Source organism: Pipistrellus hanaki, assembly GCF_964339955.1.
Source record: "Pipistrellus hanaki genome assembly, chromosome: 4".
Classification (NCBI taxonomy): Eukaryota; Metazoa; Chordata; class Mammalia; order Chiroptera; family Vespertilionidae; genus Pipistrellus; species Pipistrellus hanaki.
The window spans coordinates 60673110-60696886 of NC_140506.1; the positions used below are offsets into that span (position 1 = coordinate 60673110).

The 23777-nt window shown below is 35.3% G+C and overlaps 1 protein-coding gene and 1 pseudogene across 3 annotated transcripts in view; one reads left to right on the forward strand and one right to left on the reverse strand.

Moving 5' to 3' along the window:
• The window catches only part of AP3S1 (adaptor related protein complex 3 subunit sigma 1), a 53510-nt gene that overhangs the window by 14518 nt on the left and 15215 nt on the right, over nt 1-23777 (forward strand). For both annotated transcript variants that reach the window (XM_084882859.1, XM_084882858.1), the window contains exons 2-4: nt 4542-4633; nt 8098-8209; nt 23553-23624. In XM_084882859.1, coding sequence (XP_084738985.1) covers nt 4542-4633; nt 8098-8209; nt 23553-23624 — 276 coding nt within the window. The remainder of the gene's footprint in view (nt 1-4541; nt 4634-8097; nt 8210-23552; nt 23625-23777) is intronic.
• LOC311622100 (cytochrome c-like) lies at nt 10847-11585 on the reverse strand (annotated as a pseudogene). The gene has a single exon. The product of its transcript is annotated as a cytochrome c-like (transcript).

Sequence of the window (23777 nt, forward strand, 5' to 3'; positions counted from 1 at the left end):
TGAATTGCCCTAATTACTATGTGTTCACCACTTTTTTTTTCAATTACCAATATCTTTGAAATCTTCCTGTATTTCTCTTGTATTTCATCCTGTTTCCTCTTTATAACTACCATTTTGAATTTTAAAAATAATATTATATTTTTATTTTGCTACGTATTTTTGTCTTTAAGTAATTTATTGTTTAGTCTTGCATGTTTTTGAACTAAAAATAAAATCATGATGTTTATCGTCTTTGACTTAATTTAAAAACAAAATTTCTAAGATCACCATTGGCATCGTATCTACTGTAGTCATTAATTTTCATTGCTGTGCATTTCCATGCACAAATAAACCACGGTTTATACATTCTGGGATTAATGTATGTTTATATTATAGTTTTCTTATTGTTATAAACAGTGCTGCTATAAGCAGTCTTGCAAACATTTTTTATAATTTCTCTAGGACATAACTAGGAGTTGAATAACATTGTCCTAGGGTACTTGCAATGTAACAAATAACATTGTCCTATGTTTAGCTTTACTAGGCAATTCTGGTCTCTTTTCAGAAGTGGTACCAATTTATAGTTCTTCTAGTACTATATAAGTGCTTTGTTGTTATGCATTCTTGACAATACTTGATATTTTTGGACATATTTACATGTCTTCATTCATAGTATGGTTACTTGATGATGTGATTGTAGTTTAAATTAGCAGGTTATTCCCCTCCCCTCACCCCCTTTCTCTTTTGTTGCTGTGAGAATATGAGCATCTTACATATTTTATTTCTCATTCTGGTTTCCATTTTTCTTTTTAAATTACATTTATTGGGGACAACATTAGTTAATAATATCATACAAGTTTCAAATGTACATTTTTATGATACATGATTTGTATATTGCACCCTGGCTCGGTAGCTTAGTTGGTCAGAGCATCATACTAATATGCCAAGGTTGCAGGTCTGATCCCCAGTCAAGGCACATACAAGAATCCATTTTCTGATAAGATATAAAGTTGAGTAAGATGAATGGCCTCTTACCTCAATTTGCATTTAGTAAAGCTTACTTAATTAGAAGCTCCAGACTTTGTTCCATTAAAAAATAGATTAGCTATATGAATTATTTATAGCATCTCTATTTCAGTTTACTCATTTGTAAAACAGTGGGCTTTAACTATTTAATATCTAGTGTCCCTTTTACTAATATCTATAATTTCCTTGTCTAATATTTTTTTATTGGTCTTAAAACTTAGAAATAAGTAGTTATATTGTAGTGGTTAACTATAAAACATTGACCTTTGTTTTGTTTTATTTTCCATAAGAAAATGTTGGGTTCTGTTTCTGTAAGATGTGATAATGTTAGTTCTTCAAGGAACTATCAGGTGAATTTCCCATCACTATCTTTCATTTTAAAAATTATATTTTATTGATAATTTTTTTCAATTACAGTATAATTTTTTCAATTGACATAAAATATTGTTAGTTTTATCTATATAACTTACAAAGTGATCACCCCAATAAATCTAGTACCCGTCTGACATCATACATAGTTATTACATCATTTATTATTATTTACTATTTTAAATCCTCACCTGAGAATATGTTTTTTATTGACTGTTTTGTAACTAGCAATTTGGACTTCTGAATCTCTTCCCCTTTTTTACCCATTCTTCCAACCTCCCTCCATCTGATAGCCATCAAAATGTTCTCTATATCTATGATTTTGTTTATGTTTCATGTGTTCATTTATTTATTTTTTTTCATTTCATATATAAGTAAAATCATATGGTATTTGTCATTCTGTGTATGACTTATTTCATTTAGCAAAATATGCTTTAGGTCCATCCATGTTGTTGCAAATGTCAAGAATTCATTTTTTATGGCTTAGTAATATTTCATTGTATATATGTACCCTTTTTTTCCATTCATCTATTGGTGGATACTTAAGTTGTTTCCATATCTTGGCTACTGTAAATAATGCTGCAGTGAGTCTATTTTGTCTGGTATAAGTATTGCTACCTCAGCTGTTCATTTTTTTTTAATTTCCACTTTCAAAACATTTTTCCCCCCATCTCTTTATTTTCAGTCTCTGTGTGTCTTTCCATCTAAAGTGAGTCTCTTTAGACAATGTATGTAAGGGTCTTGGTTACTTATCCATTCAGCTACCCTATGTCTTTGATTGGAGCATTTAATCCATTTAATCCATTTACTTTTAAAGTAATTGTTGGTAGATATGTACTTGACATTTTATTATTCATAATTTTTATCTTTTTTTTTCTTCTTAAAGACATCCCTTTAACATTCTTGTAATACTGGTTTGGTAGTGATGAATTTCTTCAGCTTTTTCTTGTTTGGGAAGCATTTTATCTCTCCTTTGGTTCTAAATGATAGATTTGCTGGATAGAGTAATATTGGTTGTAGTCCCTTGCTTTTCATCACTTTGAATACATTATGCTTATCCTTTCTGGCCTGAAATGTTTCTGTTAGGAAATCAGCTGGCAGTCTTATAGGTAGGTAACAATCTGTCTTTCTTTTGCTGCTATTTAGAGTCTCTCTTTGTCTTTAACCTTTGGCATCATAATTTTAATTATGATGTGTTTTGGCATGGGCCTCTTTGGGTTCATCTTCTTTAGTACTCTGTGCTTCCTGGGCTTATATGTTTATTTTCTTTGCCAGGTTATGGAAGTTTTTGGTCATTAGTTCTTCAGATATGTTTTCAATGCCTGGCTATCTCTTCTCCTCCTGGTACCCTTATGATGTGAATGATGGTGTGCTTGAAATTGTCCTTGAGACCCCTGAAACAATACTTTTTTGTTTTGTTTTGTTTTGTTTTTTGTTTCTTTCTGCTGTACTGATTAGGTGTTTTCTCCTATCTTATCTTCCAAATTGCTGATTCAATTCTTTGATTCATCTAATATATTGTTGATTTTCTCTAATGTATTCTTCATCTCAGTTATTATATTCTTCATTTCTGACTATTCTTTTTTATATTTTTTTTTCTCCATTTTTATGTTTCTTGTCTCTTGGTTGATCTCACTGAGATAATTGAGCATACTTATAACCAGTGTTTTGAACTCTGTATCTGGTAGATTGTCTCAATTTTGTTTAGTTCTTTTTCCGTAGTTGTGTTCTGTTCTTTCATTTGGGACATGTTTCTTTATTCCCATGTGCTTGTTTCTGTGTATTAGGTAGAGCTGCCATCTTTCTTGGTCTTGATAGAATGGCCTTATGGACTGTCATGAGGGGCCCAGTGAGCCAGTTGTGTGGGTTGTGTGTTCCTCTTGTTGTAGTTGAGCCTTGATTACTGTTGACACATCAATAAGAGAGGTTGATCCTCTGGATGATTGGTTGAGAGGACTGGCTCTAACCACCATGGAGGAGCTGTTGTGTAGGGGTTGGTCCTACAGAGCAGGATTTGCTGTAGGGTTCTGACACCTGCAAAGTCTGCACTTTGAGTGTGTCCCAACCTTTGTTGGGAGGGACTCTGGTGCAGGCCAAAGTTAGCTGTTGCCTTTGCCCTATCTGGGCTATTTGGTATGTGCTGCAAAGTGATCTACAGATAGTTGCCCCTTGACTGAATTTGGAGGTGCCTGGGAGAGGCTAAGGTGACAGGCTGACTACCATTATTGTCAGGCTTGGGGCTGCTTTGCAAGAGATACAGGGCATAGTAAGGACAGATATTGCTTCTTTGGAGTTTGTGGACCTTTAAGAGATTTGGAGAAAGTCTGAAGCATGAGCCAAGATAGACTGTTTGTATGGAAAAGCACTGGAAGTGGCTTGGGTGTACTTGCAAGTTGGGTGAGATGGAGTCTCAGGGAATCATCAGGGTTGGGTTAACTGTGTTTGCTAGGTGGATGGAGGTTAAGATACAGCACCCACCTGCAAGTGCAGGATGGGTTGAGGGAGGGATCAACAAAAGAACAGTGTTCTCTGCCAGCACTTCTGTCTGGGCAAAAGCTGCCCCTCTAGCCCTCATCCTGAAGCCAAATAAATCAGTTCTGCTCCATATGTTCCTGGAACCTTTTGAGCTGCCTCCCCAGAGCAAGTCAATCTGTCAGCAAGTAAGTCTGTGTGCCAGCCCTTTAAGACAAATGTTTGGAACTCCAGCAACTCTCCATCTCACTCAGCCACAGTCCCTCTGGTTTTTATAGTCAGAAGATACGGGGATTTCTCTTCCCAACCCTGGAATCCTGGTCTGGGTAGCCTAGTATGGGGCTGGGACTCCTTGCTACTCAGGAGGCACCTAAGCAGCCAAGAGATCCCTCTCAATTTTTAGCCACCACATGTGGGTGTTGGACCAGCCCATTCAGCATCTTCACTGTCCACCCCCCTTTACTGTACGTGACTTCTTCAGTATATCTTAGTATATCTATTCAGCTAGTCTTCAGGAGGTTCTCAATGATAGTTTTCTTATAGTAGTTTCTTTGTAATTTTGATGTCGTCGTGAGAGGAGATGAGCACAGCATTTTCTACTCCACCATCTTAACCAGAAACTTTTTTAAAAAATTTTTTAAATGCTATTATACCTACAAATCCAATCCTAACATATATGAATTATTCTTTCTCAGAGTGAAGATACACAACAGCAAATCATCAGGGAGACATTCCATTTGGTATCTAAGAGAGATGAAAATGTTTGTAATTTCTTAGAAGGAGGATTGTAAGTAAAGTATTTCATAGACAATTCTAATCTTTGTATGTTAGAATATATACTGTTTAATCTGTTTATGGTAAAAGTTTTAAAATTTTAATTAATTTGATCAGGTGAATTAATTGCCATCTATGTTAGCTATAAATCTAACTTAAAATTTTTTTTAGCCTGACTGGCATGGCTCAGTGATTGAGTGTCAACCTATGAACCAGGAGATCATGGTTGAATTCCTAGTCAGGGCCTGGTTTGCAGGCTTAGTCCCTCAGGTGGGGTATGCAGGAGGAAGCTGATCAGTGATTTTCTCTTATCATTGATGTTTTTCTCTCTCTCTTTCTCTCTGAAATCAACAAAAATATATTTAAAAAAATATTTTTTTAAAGATATGCAATATTGTTTGTTCTTTTTAAGAATTTCATAAAAGTATTTTATATAAGGCAATATATTCATATGGTGAAAATTTGAATATTATAAGGAAGTATAAAATGTAAAATGTAAATCAAAAGTCAGTTTCTCTCTTTCTACGAATTTTAGTCCTTCTTCCCAATATCTTGTGTGTCTTTCTAGAAAATTAATTTGTATTGACTATCATATAAAAGTGTGATCTTAGGATCAAACAATTATGCTAGTTTGCATATTTCTTGTTTTCACTTATTAATTTGAAAAGCTTTGCCATATAAACACATTTAGAGCAACTTTATTCTTTGTAATGACTATAAGGCTATTCCCTTAGAGTGAATAGATCTGTTCACTAAGTTTTAGATTACATACTTTATTTTATTATTACAAACAAGACTGAAGTCTTCTTTTCAAATCTATGTCTATATGTGTGCTGTGTATATGTACAGGCATTTCTGTATATAAATTAGAATTCAGCTAATATATTTTTCTATTTTAAATGAAAAATAAGAATTACTTATACTTTGTAGTGTTATATGTCACACATATTGCAACAAAAATAACTTTAAAATAAAATTATTTATAATTAACTTGCCAACTATTATAAATACTTTTAAATTAATGGGTTTCATGAAAATAATTGCTCTCAAATAGTTTTATAAATGTTCCCCCATTATATCATTGATTTCTTAATAAGATATTTCCTCATTGACAATTCAAAAACTGAACTTTAGCTGAGTCCCCTTATGAATAATCAGTTAGTCAGAGAAGCCTACACTTTTTTATTTTAAGGTTTATAATGCATATTATGAAAAATATATGCATTTTTTTATCTGAACTTTTTACCTCATAGAAAGTTTATCTGAAATCACTCTTATCTGAATTTTTTACCTCATAGAAAGTTTACTTTCACTTCATAAAAGGTTATATCACGCTCCACTTAAATTTATAAATATTTGTAAATTTTGCTATTATCTTAAGACTATCAATTTAATAATTGAGACAGGTACACCTGGTTTCTGTTTTTACATTTTAATTGTATTTTCTTATTTCTCTAACACCTTTATAATTTAATGTCTTTGCCATCACTATCACTTTCTGTTATATCAGTCTCTTAATCTCTTATCTCATAAGAAACTTACCACCCATCATAGTGCACTGCATGTGGTGGACATGCAAAAACCTGATTGATCTAATCAGGCACTGTTTCAACTATAAATTATGGCTTTACTTTGTGATTATTCTTTTCCTACCTTATAAAAATTGGATATCAAATATTGCATCAGAGATAAGAATACACATCTGGTCTAGTCCTAGTTTTTTCACTAATATGCTGGCTTTTTTGGTCAGGTAACAAAATCTTCTACCTTTTTATCTGATATTTGAACTAAGAAGATTTCCTGTGGTTTTATATGGTGTATTGCATTCCATATAAGAATTTGTATCAGTATTGTACTGTAGTTTAAAGATTAAATTATATTTTTGAAGGTAAAATATACTTGCCATATTAATATCTTTGCTTTCTTTTAATAATATAGCCTTTTTTAACCACATTAATGGCCATTTAATAATGCCAAAAGTTTGGTCTCCTCTTAACCTGCTGCTTATTCTCCTTTTGTGTCTTTCACGGAACAATTGCAATAATAACCTATAAATAATAATCTTAGAGAATCTTTAAAGTGTACATATTTTCTAACTGAATCTTTTCTATAAACATATCTAGCATAGTTAAAAAAATTTGTCAGAGACATAAGATAAATTGTTTCTATAGAACTTATAATTTCAGTATTACTTTTATCTACCGGTTTTATTTTATTTTTTTTGTTAATTCTCATCCCAAGGATATTTTTCCATTGAATTTTTTAGAGAGAGTAGAAGGGAGGGGAAGAGATAAGAGAGAGAAACATCGATGTGGGAGAGTCAGGTCCATTGGTTGCCTGACCAGGACCAGGGATGGAGCCTGCAACTGAGGTATCTACCCTTGACCAAAATTGAACCCACGACCCTCCAGTTCACAGGCTGATTTCTCTATCCACTGAGCCTAACCAGCTAGGGCTTCAGTGTTACTTTTACTGAGTAAGTAATATATGCCATTTCCCCTTTTTTGAGTATTTAGTTAGCTTTAATTACATTTAGTCTTGATTTTATGTTAGCATTAGAAGGTCTTTTGAGAAGAACAAACTAATTATTGTGAACTTTACTATGATAGCTAAACTATATTTAGAAAAATGTAAGATGTTTGAAAAGATTATTTTTTAAATGGTATAATTCTAACAAATATACATAAAGACATTTGATTAAAGAATTGAGTTTTTGTTGTTTTGTATCGATATTTATATTTCAAAACAAAATGTGTTTTTGGTGATTCTATTGGGAAATCTGTCCAACTTAAGTAGAAATGTCATTCTTTTTTTTTTTTTTTCCCCTCCCCTCGTTTCTAATCAGTCTTAAGCTTGTGGCTTATGTAATTAAATTTAGTAAGCACTTTCAAATGCCCTGTCATCTGATTTCTGCCCTCTTTCTGACCTCATTGCTTACTAATCTTTCTTTGTCTACAGACCATCTTTCTCTTCCCTGAACATCCATACTTTGTTCTTGATGAAATGGCCTTTTTATTAGTTGTTACCTCTGCCTGAAATGCTCTTCTCTAAATTCTGTCATTGCTGCCTCAGGATTATTAGATCTTGGCCTAAATATTATCTAATCTGAAGTAATGAATCCATCAATATGGTAGCATCCTATTTTGATTCTCTGTGTGGTGCTTTCTACTCTGATAATGTTTGTTTATTGCTCCTTATCCATTATCAGTGTCTGACACATAGTATATACTAAGTAGATAGTTTAGTGAATGAATGAATTAAAATGACACAGCAGCATCTTTTACTTGACATTTTTTAAGAAAACAAACACCTTAATTTACTCAGTCTCTGATACAAGTTCACTTGAAAGCTATGCCAGTAAATGTTACCTTTTATTTTATAAAATGTTCTTAAGTAAATTATCAGTTTGCTTGAAGCCATGAAAATGTTTTTCATTTTGTTCTTATACTTTTCCAATTGTTTTGTTTTGTCATTTAGATTAATTGGAGGATCTGACAACAAACTAATTTATAGACATTATGCAACGTTATATTTTGTCTTCTGTGTGGATTCTTCAGAAAGTGAACTTGGCATTTTAGATCTAATTCAAGTAAGTTAACATTTGCCTCTATCTTAAATAACAATTTTGCCATTTACATTTTTTAAAATGTGTATGTTGCAAATTTTCTAAAATGATGTTTCTTTTGGTAAGAAATGAAGCATTCTACAGTAGTATTGGGTGGATAAAAGAGGGAGGAAGGATATAAAAACACGTAGACTAACTTAATCTAATTAAGACTAATCAAAACTAATTTCATCATGCTCCTTTTTTCTTGTTCATGTAAGTCACCATAAGAAGCCCCAGAGTCATAAGTCTCTTACCATGGGTATCCAGATTTGACCTCAAAATTCACTCCTCTATGTCTCCTGAAAATCTTTTATAATGTCCCTGGAGCTAAAGGTCAGTCATCAGGAAATTCTTCTTTATTTTTAACATCCTCTGTAACATTGCCTCTCATGCTTTCTGTATAACATTGATCCTGGAGGTCTTCCCTTGCTTCGCTTCTCATTGCTTTTTTCAGATCATTGTCTCTTCTAAAACATCTCCACACTTTATCTCATGTTATTAAACTATACCACCTTCTATCCATCCTGTTGCAGTAATCTTTCATTCCCACCTTCCATTCATTGAAGATTCTATGAAAAACTTTCAAGGATTTGAGATTTTACCCTACTTGCAAACTAACAAGTTAACTATCACAGTTTCATGGATGTTGGCAGAAGAGGAGAGATTTTCTGGGCCAGAAACAAAGGACTTTATTACTAACAGCAAGAGCAGTAGCCAAAGTAAAAGCATTTGCTTACACTGGGTCCTCAAGTCCCAATTTCCAAAGTGTGATTTGAAAAGAGCCATGTGATACTTGCATACACAGTAGATTGAATGATAGCAGAGGAACTACAAGCTTAGGGAACTTGAATCTTTGATAGTGGACACTAAGGATGTCTGCCCTTGAAGTGGAGGAAGATATTATTTTCTAAGGGTAAACCTGCCCTTTGCTTTGGAGAGATACTCTCTATTTTCTAAGGCTGTTTGCTATACAAACTTGCTTGAAAAGATAGTCCACAATAAAGACAGTAACTCTGCTCACATTATATACAGACATGGGAGACTCATGAAGAATTATTCAGTGCCTTCACTTCATTACTGCTTGTGATTTCAATGTTCATGTGGATAATTCTTTCAGTACATTAGTGTCTTCAAACATTGGAATTCCTCTTTTCCAATAAATTTTGCCCTCCACCCTTCCTCACTACTTATTTCTTGACCTTGTCTTTATTCAAACTTTAATTCCTCCATCATTTCAACTTAACAGCTTGCACTCTCTGCCACCTATTATCTTTCATATCACAATTTCTATTACTCCTACAAATCTTTGAGCCTGTTGGAATCTTAAGTCTTTTAAACCTATTTTATTTTCACTGTCTCTGATCCTCCTTACCCAGCTTAAAGTCTATACATTTGAACATACATAGAGAGAAAAAAACATAACCATACTCACTGGCTTTACTTTAAATTCATAATCCCTAACCTCCAAGAGTCCTTAATGCTATCCAGTCCATTCACTGTTCCATATTCTAGGTAACTACTGATACATTCTCCTTTCTCCTTAAACCTCTAGCACTTCTACCATCTTGCTTTCTAGTTCACTGAAAAAATGGAAGCAATCAGAGGAGAACATCTGTGTCCATGTGCTCTATTCTTTCTTCTTTGAGAAGTGAACACACTATATTCCTAGCTAAGGCCAATTCACCCACTTATATACTAGTTTTCTCCTCATTGCTGTAACAATTCTCCCTCTTCTGTGTCATTTTTCCTCTCTTTTATGTATTTCTTGATCTGTGATTTTTTAAAATTACCAAGCCTTTTGATCACATAATTCACAATTTTGTGTTGCTAATCTATTCTCTACTTTAATCCTCTTAAGTTGTCAAAAGCACCATTACCAATCACAAATATATACAGTAATTTTATAGTTGTTTTTGAATAACTGTTCAACACAATCTTGAATTATAACTTAGTCTGACTTAAAGAATTCACAAGCAATGTTTGCTACTATATATTGTCATGCTGAATTTTCTTTTAATGTTAATCCTCACCCGAGGATATTTTTCCATTGACTTTTTCTTTTTTCTTTTTAGAGACAGTGGAAGGGAGGGGGAGAGACAAAGAGAAAGAAACATCTATGTGAAAGAGATACATCAATTGGTTGCCTCCTGTACATGCCCTCCCCAAGAGGAGGATCAAGCCTGGAACTGAGGTACATGCCCTTGACTGGATTTGGACCAGGGACCCTCAGTCTGAGGGTTGACACTCTTTCCACTTAGCCAAACTGGCTAAGGCTCATGCTGAATTTTAAAAGCATCTGACCCTATAGATCATCTATAAAATGTGAGAAGTGTTAAGTGTTCTTTATTTGATATTATACATAAACCACACTGAAATGTCTTTTATTAAATAAAAGGAAACTAAATGAAGGCAACAGTTTAGATAGGAAATTTTAATTGAATTGGCATAGTTAGGACCAAAATGATAAAGTGGACAATGCCAGCTCATCTTAAGACCTTGCGAATAAGTGCAACTTGAAATACAAGTGAGTCTTGCTGGTCTAAGAAATAGTAAAGGGATTTCCTCAGTATTTAAACATATTAATACACCAGTTATATAAATCGAGGTATAAAACCAATCTATAGGGTTTAGGATGGCATTCACCATCTCTGTGAAAAGTTAAACATGAATCAGGCCAATCATTTTTTAGAAGGGGAAAACAATGATAGCACTTGCTGAACTGAAATTACCATCAAAGTTCAAAATGCTGATTACATTAATTTAACCACAAGCCAATCTTATTTAAATCAGAACTGCCCAAAAGAAATGTTTTACTAGCTGTTCATGATCTGAATTCTGGTGTATGAGATCAATTTAAATATGGTACAAATAAAAAATGTCATAAAACGTTTGTTGTAAAAAGGCAGTGGCCACCTATTACTCGTTAGTAGCTTTTTTTTAGGATAAGCTACCAAGTCTGCCCTTTCTGCACTCCTCTTAATGCCAGCGAAGATCATTTTTTGTTCCGGGGATATACTTCTTGGGATTCTCCAAATATTCCATCTCTCCCCAGGTGATGCCTTTGTTCTTTTGGCAGAAAATCCAGGGATCCGACCTTTCTTTCACCCATATAGACCATGGAGATTTGGCCCAGTCTTGTGCTTGCCTCCCTTTCCCACAGTATGGCATCAGGCACACTTTTGAACAAAATCTTGCCCTTTTCAACATCATTCATTTTTAAATTGCTCTTTGGTCTCATGTTACACAGAGGTTCCCACTCACAAGCCAGACATCCTGCTTTCTAAGTCCAAAGACATGCTCCACCTGTGTCTAGGTATCCATATTGGTGCAACTGAACTTGCTCCCATTTTTTTTTCCTATTTTTAGATTATTTCCACTAGCCCCTAATATTTTCTCCCATCTTAAAAAAAAAAAAGTCCTCTCTCTACTTCCTTCTCCAGCCACTGCCTCATTTCTCCCAAACCCCTTACAGCAAAAACACTTTTAAGATGTCTGTATAAAATGTCTATTTTTTTTATTTTTATTTTTGTCTGGAACACACTTCAAGCAGGTTTTCAGCTCTATAGTTGCTGATCAGTCTTATCAGTCCTTTATTTGGTTAAGATTGTTGATCACTTTCTTCTTCATAACATTTTTCTTCACTTGGCTTGTAGGACACCTTACTTGCCTGGTTTTCATCCTATGTCTGTAGTTGCTTTATTTTGGTTTTATGACCTCTCCCATCTCTTTGGAAAATCCTGTTGGATATACAGAATATAACCACTTACTACACTCTGCATTGCCACTACATTGATCCAAGCCACCACTAGCTCTTGCTCGATTATAACAGTAGTTTCCTGACTGGTCTTCTACTGTCTTTTCCTTTTGGTCTTATCTTAGTAAAACAGCTAAAGTGATACTATTGAAATATGTCACATCTTACACTCTTCCATTCTGAATTCTTCAATGGCTTTTCTTCTTACGCTGAGTAAAGGAAAAGCCAAATTTTTTACAAATGACCCATTAGGCCCCACATAATTAGACTCTCCTCCCCATACCCTGCTACTTATCTTATTTCGTCTTCTTTCCTTTTTCTCTACCCACACTGATCTCCTTGCTGTTCCTCAAACATACTGGAATGCTTCTACATCAGAGCATTTGTGCTTGCTGATCTTTCTACCTAGATTGTTCTTCCTTTTGATATTTCCATGGTTAGCTCCATTCTTTCAGGTCTTGACCCAGATGTTACCTTCTCTATGTATTCTATAGCTCTTTTCTTTAATATTTTCTAACCCTCTTTCTGATGTATTATTTTCCTTAGTACCTACCACTATTTAGTATATCATATATTTGACTGACTTTATCTTGTTTATTGTCATTTATCTTTATAAGAATATAAGCTCTGTGATGGTCAGAGCTTGCGTGTTTATCCCTAGTGTGTACAGAGGTCCAGGCATATAATAGACCCTAATTGTTGAATAAATGCATGTAATATTTAATGCTTAATATTTACAATTTTTTGTAAAATAAGTGTCAGCAAAGCCCAAAGGTTAGTTAGGAGAAAAGTTAGTTAGAAAGATAAAATATAGTGGTTGCTATGTAAAATATTAACTAACAGTAAAAAAAGAAGAAGTAGTTGCTACAAATAATTTTATTGAGTTAAGATTATCATGAAGGAATACTCATGCCTGAGTCACTTTAAAAACATTGAGTGAACAAAGATGGAAAGAAGTAGCTTATTGTTTCTGCTTCTTTCATGAAAACAGCTATTCAGAACTTATTTAAAACTGATTTTCTTGCTTTATCCAGCCTCTAGTTTTGAGAAAGGCAAAGTGATATGTAAAAAGTGTGGAAAATTATAAACTAAGTGAGTTTAGGTCAAAATCTCTTGGTTTTGCATGTTCTTTAGAAAGCAGATTGAGAAAACTTACTAAACATCAACATATAATTACTAAATATATGTTTAGTTATGGTATTTTTAATATTAAAAATGACCATTCAAATGATCATGGAAACATATTTTTATGCAAAGATTTCATGCTCTAAGACATGCATGCTATCCCAGATTTGACTTTATATCTTATATAAAATCTGAGAAAGGCATTGAATTGAATTGAAATTGGATAATCAGCTTCTGTTTTCTCTTATTCCTTTTTTAATTCTTTATAAGTTGGGGGAAAAGGTGATCTTATTTGTATCTGATGTGTACTATTTTAGTGTGATATTGATTGCCAAATAATAAATTCAGAGTTGATAGCTAGCTTTTTTTAGAGTCCTTTCTGTTGTGGCATATCTTCATTGGGAATGTTAAAATATTTACAGAGTGAGAATAGAAGCTCATTAAATATTAATGTTGGTTGTTTGAGTTATTTATAAGCAGTCATATTGTCCTCAATTAATTTGTGATGCCAAGCTGATAATGGAGGCATAAAAATTCACTTGATGATTCCAAATTCTGTCATTGTTTTCTGGACCCCATGTAGCAATTAAATCACCATCAGTCTTGTTCAGTTGTAGTTTAGAAATAATTGATAACTTTTCTATAGATATAGAAAGATAAGTTTTGGCTATGTTAGAATAAACAAGCAAACTAGAGCTCCAAGTATAGCATTTGGTACCAAGTTACTATATACTACTATGGTACCAAGTGTGTTAGACTAGTTTTTGTGAAATTATTTTAGTTATGGCTGCTAATACTAATTTAGTATGAGATTGACATATCATTTAATCTTTATAGACCCTAAGTTTTTTTTTTTTTTTTTTTTACCTGTAAACTATGCCTGTTTCAATTTGCTGTCTACAGACCTCATGAGATTGTTTGAAAGATCAGTGAATAAAAGCAAGCTAATAGTGGTTAAAGTCGTTCAGACTCCAAGTGTTACTACTATGGTACCAAGTGTGTTAGACTAGTTTTTGTGAAATTATTTTAGTTATGGCTGCTAATACTAATTTAGTATGAGATTGACATATCATTTAATCTTTATAGACCCTAAGTTTTTTTGTTTTTTTTTTTACCTGTAAACTATGCCTGTTTCAATTTGCTGTCTACAGACCTCATGAGATTGTTTGAAAGATCAGTGAATAAAAGCAAGCTAATAGTGGTTAAAGTCGTTCAGACTCCACTTTGTACTGGTATATAATTTTGGACAAGTTGTTTAACCTCTTTGACCATATTTTTTTTTAATTTGCAAAATCGGGTAATGATAATACCAGCTCATAGAATAGGTACAGGTATAAAAAAGATATTGTATCCCTGGCTGGTGTGGTTCGTTTGGTAGTAGTGTCATCCTGTACATCGAATCTCAGGTTTGATTCCCAGTCAGGGCACATATCTAGGTTGTGGGTTCAATCCCTGGCTCCCATTGGCATGCATGCAGGAGGCAAGTGATCAGTGTTTCTCACATCGATGTTTCTTTCTCTCTCCTTTTCTCTTTCTCTGTCTCTTTCTCCTTTCTCTAAAAATTAAAGAACATGTCTTCAGGTGAGGATTTAAAAAATGATATTATACATGAAGCTTGTGGATAAATGACTGACATAATTGTCAGTCATTTTTAGCCAACATCATTAAAGCATATATTTTTAAGGAAGGCATATAAAGTAGAATTAGTATACAAATTGAATTGGATAAGAATTTTCCTTTAATCTTTTTCACTTTTATAAGAATTTGTGAATCTTTTTATTCTATATGTGTGTGATGGCTTTGGATAAAGTCTATATGATCATAAAATTATATGGTAAGAAATAGACTTAGTTTGTAAGCCAAGAATACTTAGGTGAAGAAAGATCACCTAATCTTTCCAGTATAGCATAGGAAATTATGCCCAGGTAGGTGCTACCTAACATAGAATGGTGCCAATGGAGGCCTTGCCCCACCCCACATCATTATTCTGTAGGCTTAAAAGCACTCTTGTCAGTGAGATGACACATCTACACTACTTAAGCTTTAGGCTCTATAGGTTTAGTTGCCACCTGTTTTTAAGTGTAAACTGGGAAATTCAGCTGACTAGCATTTGGAGGTTGCATCTTTCTTATTGGGCCATTGTGGTGGGGGGTGGGGGTGAATATAACCCTGATCCCATGGGAAGGTGAGTTCTGATGCAGTTCCTCCTGCTGGAGAAAGAGGGAGCCCTGGTCTAGTTGGTTTATTTTCCAGGTAAACCAGAATGAGTGCCCAAGATCATTTTAGGAAAATTCTGCCAGAGTTTTAAAACTTTTCATTTTCAGTAAGATTTGTCTCATATATATGTGGGAAATAAAACAATATTTCTGTAAACAATTGAATTAGAGACTGTTAGACTAATTCAGCATTTTGAAGATTTTTTTTCTTATCTTTTTTTTTCTTGTTGAGAAGTCTAATTTTCAATAATTAGAAATGTAAAATTTACATTTTCAATTATTTACATTGCTACTTCTTCATGATAAATCCTGGAATCAAATTGATGATACTTCTTGCTATTGTAATTTACATGTTTTGTTGACATCTCAACAATTCTCTTGGGAGGCATCATAGTGTGAAATTGGTGTTTGGAGTCAGATGGTATGGATTTGACTGTTGGCTCTGTCATCTAACAGTTAAATGACTTTGAGCAAATTACTTAACCTTATCCATTCCGAATATTCTTATCTGTAGGGGCTGATATTCATACCTACCTTTCCAGCATTGTAAGAATTAGAGCTAATATATATATGAAGCTGACGGCATAGAGCCTAGAATGTAGTAGACGTTGTTATAATTCACTTTATAGTGGTGAAGGAAGTATTTTGGAACTCAGGTACTTAAAGTCAGAATTTTGGAGCTGGAAGCAACTTAAAATTTAATTGTTCCCCTTCAAAATATGCTTGAGAGAGAGGAAACAACTGAGCTTATAGTGTTTCTCTTTAAGGTGAATTCTTTACTTCCTACTGTAGAATGGTAGGTTTGGGGGAAGGAATTGGATGTAGAGCAGGAGAGTTCCCTTTGAGCTTGGTTCCTCAAGTTTTTTGGTTCCTTAAATATTTTTTTTAGAAATTAATTCAGACTTACAAAAGAATGGGAAATATAATACAAATAATTCGTACCTATTCTATCTTCATCATGATTCTCCAAATTTAACATTGTCCATGTAATCAAAGCACAGTGATCAAAATCAGGAAGTTAACACCGATACAATACTTCTGTCTAACCTGAAGACATTGTACAAAATTTGCCAATTGTCTCATTAATATGATGTTTTTTTCATTCAGACTTCAATTCAGGTTATATATTGCATTTAATTTTCATGTCTCCTTTACTTTGCAGAAGTTCTTCAATTTTTGTCTTTTATTCCTATCTTTCGTGTCTTGATTCTTTGAATGGTACTGGCCAGTTATTTTTAGAATATTCCTCAGTTTGGATTTGTTTGGTATTTCTTTCTTTTTTAAAAAAAAATATATATTTTATTGATTTTGTACAGAGAGGAAGGGAGAGAGATAGTTAGAAATATCGATGAGAGATGAGAGTCATCGATCAGCTGCCTCTTGCACACCCCCTACTGGGGATATGCCCACAACCAAGGTACATGCCCTTGATCGGAATCGAACCCAGGACCTTTCAGTCCCTAAGCCGACGCTCTATCCACTGAGCCAAACCGGTTTCGGCTGTTTGGTATCTCTTAATAATTAAATCAGGTTATGTATTTTTGGCAAGAATACCACAGAATCGATGTTACTTCCTTTTTAATGCATCATATCAGGAGGTACACTATATCATTTTTGTCCTATTATCAATACTTGTGATATTTATTCTGATTTCTTGGGTAAATTAGTACCTGTAGGTTTACTGTAAACTTTCATTTTTTCCTTCATGCTTAAAAGTATTTTTTAGGGAGTAATTTAGAGACCACATAAATACTCTTTTACTAATCATATTTTTGATCATTAATTTTAACATCTATTGATAACTCTTGCCCCCCCAAAATTATTATTATAGTATTTGCCAAGTATTGATTTTCCCATCATGCCTTATGTACTTATTAGTTGTAATTGTATAGTGGAAAACTTTCTAAGATTTTTGTTCATTTTATTTTGTTTGAAATCAGTGCTCAAAACATCAAGTGTACCATGTTTAATTATAGGTAGACTATCTTTCAAGGCCATTTCATTTTTTAAGTCAACTTTTGCTTGGAAGTTTAAATATAGTTCTAATAATTTATATCAATATATGTTTTTCTAATGTTCTCATGCTTGGCTTTTGTGCATAAAAAGAAATAATCAGAGGCTAATTTCATTTTTAAAATTAACATTTGATGTATTAGCCTTACAAACTCAAAACCCCACTTCTTCCTTAGACTTCTGGGAAGTCTTAATGCAGGGGCTACAATGTAATTTCCTGTAGTATGAGCAGTTTTTGTTTTGCACAATTCTAGGTTAATGTGGGTGGTGAAAATATGGGAACTTAAACATTTGCTTTATGCGCTTATGTATTTTCCAAATAATTACTTTTTACTACATTAAAAACAAAGTGCTGTTTTTTATTGTTGTTGAAAGGATTATTCCTAGTAAATAAGAATGTTGATTCTGCAGTGAGACTTTCTGAATTTAATAAATACTTTACTACATAACTGTGTTAGTAGTTAACTTTTTGCTTTAGATTACTCTTCAGAAATAGTTGTTAATAAAAGTACCTGCCTTATGGGATTACTGTGCAGGGTTAAATAAAATGATCTACTTAAAGCACTTGGAACAGTAACACTGCCATAATAGTATAGACTGAATAAATGCTAGTTTATCATTACTAACCTTTTCTACGAGAAATAATCATACAAAAAGAATCATTGATATAATCTTTCAGAATCATTATGTCATGAATATAAAATACAGGTAGTCCCTTCATCAACTCTTAATTCCTTCATATTGAAATTGAAAATTTAGCCCTTGCTGGTGTTGCTCAGTTGGTTGGAGCGTTGCCCTATGCACCAAAAAGTTGTAGGTTCAGTTCTGGTCAGGACAGATACCTAGGTTGAGGATTTGATCTCTGGTCGGGGTGCATACGAGAAGGCAACTGGTTGAAGTTTCTCACATCAATGTTTCTCCCTCTCTCTCTCTCTCTCTCTCTCTCTCTCTCTCTCTCTCTCTCTCTCTCTCTCTCTCTCTCTCTTAGTAAATGCACAATAAATGTCTCTATTTTTACTAGAATTGTAATCATTGGCACATTAGTGTCCAAGTCAGATATAGTGAAAATTCAGTCTAGAATCCAGTCATACCTTTAAGATTATGAATATTATTCAGTGGTATACATTGGAGTGTGTACCTAGGCTATATTCATAATTTTTTTAAAGGTACTTGATTAGATTTTTAAGTTCAGTCTCTCTTCGATAGCATTATTGGTATATTTTTAGTGGTATATTTTATCTTGGTTTGAGTGAAACCAATTATCTCTCTAGAATGTTTTCCTGCTAAGAAAATATTTTTTTAGACCATTTGCCATTCTATTAGTATTCTTAAGTTTATTCTTATTATTCTTGGGCTTAAGACTTTTTCTATCTTATAACTTGTTAGTTTTACATTTATGTACTTCATTTAATATTATAGCTTAGAAACAGTAGGATAAAGTCCTCCTGAAATTTAGCAGAAGTCCCCAAACTCAAAAAGAAATTGTATATAGTATTATAGTACTAGCTAATGTATATGGAGTCTTTTTTTTGGTGAGACACTGTTCAAAGCTCTTTATAGTTATTCATTTAATCACTAAAACAACTCTGGGATGGGTGCCATGAATATGCCCAAATGAAGAAACTGAGACTTAAGAGTTTATTTTTTTTAAATTAGGTATTATTAAAAAGAAGGAAAATTTAAAACACAATTCTCTTAGTAAAATAAAAATAATTTTTCTTCCACCAGTCTTTGAATTCCTTGAGGCCATAGATTAATAAATAGTTATTTAGTAGATAATTGTTATATTGAAATTAACTTTAAAATTTATATTACTTAAAAAATGAAACACAAGAGGGTGCTATTTACTATTTACTACTAATGTTTTGCATTTAAAAAATATTTCTCCTGCCGAGACCGGTTTGGCTCAATGGATAGAGTGTCGGCTTGGGGACTGAAGCGTCCCGGGTTCGATTCCGGTCAAGGGCATGTACCTTGGTTGCGGGCATATCCCCAGTAGGGGGTGTGCAAGAGGCAGCTGATCGATGACTCTCATCTCTCATCGATGTTTCTAACTCTATCTCTCTCCCTTCCTCTCTGTACAAAATCAATAAAAAAATATATTAAAAAAATATTTCTCCTTGTGAAATATAGTGCAGTTGCAACTTTATTATTATTTTTTGGTTCTGGCTAGACCCCATTAATTTATTTTCTTTTTTTTTTTTCACTTCAGTTTATAGATTATTAGTTTTATATTAGTTTTGTCCATGTAACAGATTGGCAGTGTGTATCTATTTGGGGGGCACTCAGTTTCTAACTATATTAAGTAATTTTGCTAAATGGGAAGGTTTTTTAAAAATCATTATTGTTGAAAGTATTACATATGTTCCCTTTTTTCTCCTACTGACCCCTTTATTGCCTGCCCTCTCCCTTCCACCCCATACCTCCACCATTCTACTTGTTATGCATATTGGAAAGTTTTTTAAAGAGGGTCTTTGATTTTTTTTAAAGCCAATTTAACATTTAGTGCATTAAGTCTTTGGAATTGTTTTCCTAAATTAAGAACATATAATTATGACATTTTACTGATGAGCAGTTATAGCAAGAAACCTGCTGTTTAGAATTTACTCTTTGTCCCATTGGACCACCTATGAATAGGGTAACCATACATTTCACTATGCTTTGAACAGTCCTGCTTATATTTCTTATTGCAAGCTATTGCTTTATTATGACAACATCACATCTATTATTATAACACTAGAGGCCCAGTGCATGAAATTCATGCACTCAGGTGGGGTCCCTTTCACAATGTAGGAGCCCCTTAATCAATCACCCAAAAATGTAGGCCCTGCCCACTCATATGGGGCTCCTCGATGTATTGCCCCAAAAAGGTAGGTCAGAGCCGGTGGTCCCACATCTGCACCTCATGGGTCCGTGGGACCCCCAGGCCTGGCTGCATGGAGTGGCTGCCAGACCCCATCTCCACACCACACACGCAGCATCAAATCCCCACCTACCCATGTGCGCCTGCTGCGCACACAGCCTCCTGGTGATGGATTGTGGGATTGTGATGGTGTGAGGGCATCATGGCATGAGTGCATGATGACCACCTAGGCTGTTGTTAGTATAGATAACTAAAGGCCCTGTGCACGAAACTCATGTATAGGTGCAGTCCCTATGCCTGGCCAGTGATGGAAGCACAAGCATCTGGAGTGGAAGGGCAAGTTTCAGATGACCTCTGGGCCCTGGGAAGCAACTGAGCCCCCGCTCACACCTGCCTTAGCCTGGCACCACCCACTCATCTGCTTCACTCTCCATTGCAATCCCACTCTGGTTGGGGCCTTTCAGTGCCAGCAGTGCCTCTATTGCCACCCACTGCCAGCACTGCATTGCTGACGGCCGCCATGTCTGCACCACGCCCTGGTAGTCAGAACATGTCATAGTCAGTGGTTGAACTCCCGGTCTCCTGGTTGAACTCCCAAATGATCACCCAATTTGTGGGTTCAATTTGCATATTAGGCTTTTATTATATACTAGCGGCCCAATGCATGAAATTCATGCATGGAGGGCAGTTCCTCAGTCCTGCCTGCACCCTCTCCAATCTGGGCCCCTTGTGGGACATCGCACTGACATCCCTTTCACAATCTGGATGACTGGCTCCTAACCACTCGCCTGCCTCCTGCCTAATTGCCCCTAACCCTTCTGTCTGTGAGCCTGATCGCCCCTACCTTGCCCCTCTCCCAGCCTGATCACTCCTACCTTGCTCCCCTCCGCCGGCCTGATTGCCCCTACCTTGCCCCCCTGCCTACCTGATCACCCCTAACCTCTCTGCCTGCCTGCCTGATCGCCCCTAACTGCCTCTGCCTGCTTGCCTGATCACCCCCAATTGCCCTCCCTTGCCGGCCTGATTTTCCCTAAGTGCCTCTACCTCAGCCCCCACCACCATGGCTTTGTCTGGAAGGAAGTTAGACATCTGGAAGATGGCCAGCTGACCCAGTCTAATTAGCATATTACCTTTTTATTAGTATAGATAGAGTATATAGGATAGGATTGCTTAAATGGGGTGGGGGGGGGGCTTTTTTCAGCAGGAGGACATGCTCTTGGCAGACAAAAACACATAATCCCTATATCTGGACTGATAGCCAGCCATATGCACTGTATACCAAACCGATCATTAAAAAATAGAATCACTTTCTTACATCTTACACCAAACAGTTGTTGCTCTGAATACCCCTCCTCAGCCCCCATCTTAGGTTCTGCTTTCACAGTTCACCCAGAGTAGGTTTTGATTGGTTGGTTTCTATGCCAGTCAACATCAAAAGCTCTGCCTCCTAGGCAGCTATTGGCTTCTCACAATTCACCCAGATTTGGTTTTGATTGGTCGGGTTTTTATGCCTGTCAGCGTCAAAAGCCCGCCTTCTAGGCAGCCATTAGCTCCTCACAATTCACCCAGATTTGGTTCTGATCGGTTGGTTTCTATGCTAGCATCTCCGGGCCTATCTCTGGGTATGATCGTAGAGGCGGGGCTGATCAGCAGCTGCCCCAGGCTGCTGGCCTCTGGGGCAGAGACAGACAGACAGACAGACAGACTTGGCTGCTGGTGAGGCCAGGCCTGGAGAGAGAAGCAGGATAACCTTTCCTGCTTCTCCAGGCCTCACCAGCAGCCCTGCCACTGCTGATCAGCCTCGCCTCTCTCTCTCCGAGAGGTCAGCAATTCAGCCCACTCTCCTGCTGCGTGTGCAGCCTGGCATTTGATGGAGCCTTCGTTCGTTGTAGATATGACTACCCTGGCTCTTTATATAGAGAGAGGAAAATAATTAATGGTTGCTCTTTTTTACTCTTAATACTCCCCGCCCCCCAATGTGGATGATAAATTGAATACTCTGTCTGTGAAAGCTACCATTCAGAAAGGTGGTGGGAATAGAAATACAAATAGGTAGAATTTTAGAGATTGTTTATATCAGAGGTCCCAAGGCCATCTTAATGATTTACTAGGCTTCACAGGACTCAGAAGTTGCTGTGTTCATGGTGAGGGTTGTTGTGAAAAGATACAGAGTGAAATCATAAAGACACCAGAGGGAAAGTCTGATGGAACAGAGTGCAAGCTTCCAGGTGTCCTTCCCCCTGGAGGCACACAGATGTGCTTAATTCCCCCGGAAGTGATATGTGATGATATGTGCAAAGTGTTCTGAACCAAGGAAGCTCATCTTAGTTTGAGTGTCCAGAATTTTTATTGGGTGTCAGTCATATAGGTAGGTAGCACCTCTATGACTGACCTTGATTGCTTAAGTTCCTGAACCTCAGATAAAAAGAGATGTTTGCCATAAATCACATTGGTATCATAAACTGCTCATACTGGTACATTAAATACTCTTATCAGACAAAACTTTCCAAGCTCTCACTTCCCAGGAGCTAGCTGAGGGCTAGTCTGAAATCGGACCATTTTGCGGAATGTGTAGGGTTTCAGCAAGCCCTGTTGGCTGAGTTAATTCTTTCTCATATAAGGTCATAGAAGGTATTCAAGCCAGAGTTTGAACCCAGGAAGTCTGATTCCAAAGACTACTCTTTCCATGAGTAATTTTTAGTGATCTTTATTTGATTTGCTAATTGGAAATTACTGGCTACATTAGGTGTGATAGCGACTTGGACTGTGCCCATCTATCCTGATAAAATACTTCTTTAAAAAAAAATTTCTTTATTTATTTTAGAGGGAGGAAGGGAGGGGGAGAGAGAAAAACTTCAATGTGATGGAGAAGTATCAATTGGTTGCCTCCTGCACACACCCTGACTGGAGATTGAATCTGCAACATGGGCATGTGCCCTGTCTGGGAGTCGAAACAGTCACCTTCAGTGCATGGGACAATGCTCAGCCAACTGAGCCACACCAGCTAAGGCCTGATAAAATATTAATACACTTTCTTTTTCCTCACACAGGGATAGGGAGCTTGATTTGAGTATTTTTCAATGCTTTTGTAGGTAAAAGGCGCTAAGAATTTCTAGTTCTTATTTTCAGCAAGGTTTGTTTTATATATTAATGTATTGAACAGTGGTTTCCATGAAGAATAGTTTATAATTACTCCTTTTGCACTTAATATAATTTTTTTAATTAAAAAAGACACGTAATAACAGATTTATAAAAGTTTTTGTCACAAGATTGTCTGCCTTATAGGTAATAGATTTGAATGAACGCACACAGTTCTCAAAAGCTTTTAACTTTTTCTGTTTTCTTTTTTCTTAGGTATTTGTGGAAACATTAGACAAGTGTTTTGAAAATGTCTGTGAATTGGATTTAATTTTCCATGTAGACAAGGTACTACTCCTATGTTGTCAAATCTTCTAAGCTTTTTACCTGAGGGGAAAAAAATGTTAATTTTTAGTTGCCAAAGTAAAAATGGATTTAGTTAATACTGTTTTTATTCTCTGCTTAGGATTGTATGAATGGAGAAAATTACACTTAAACTGG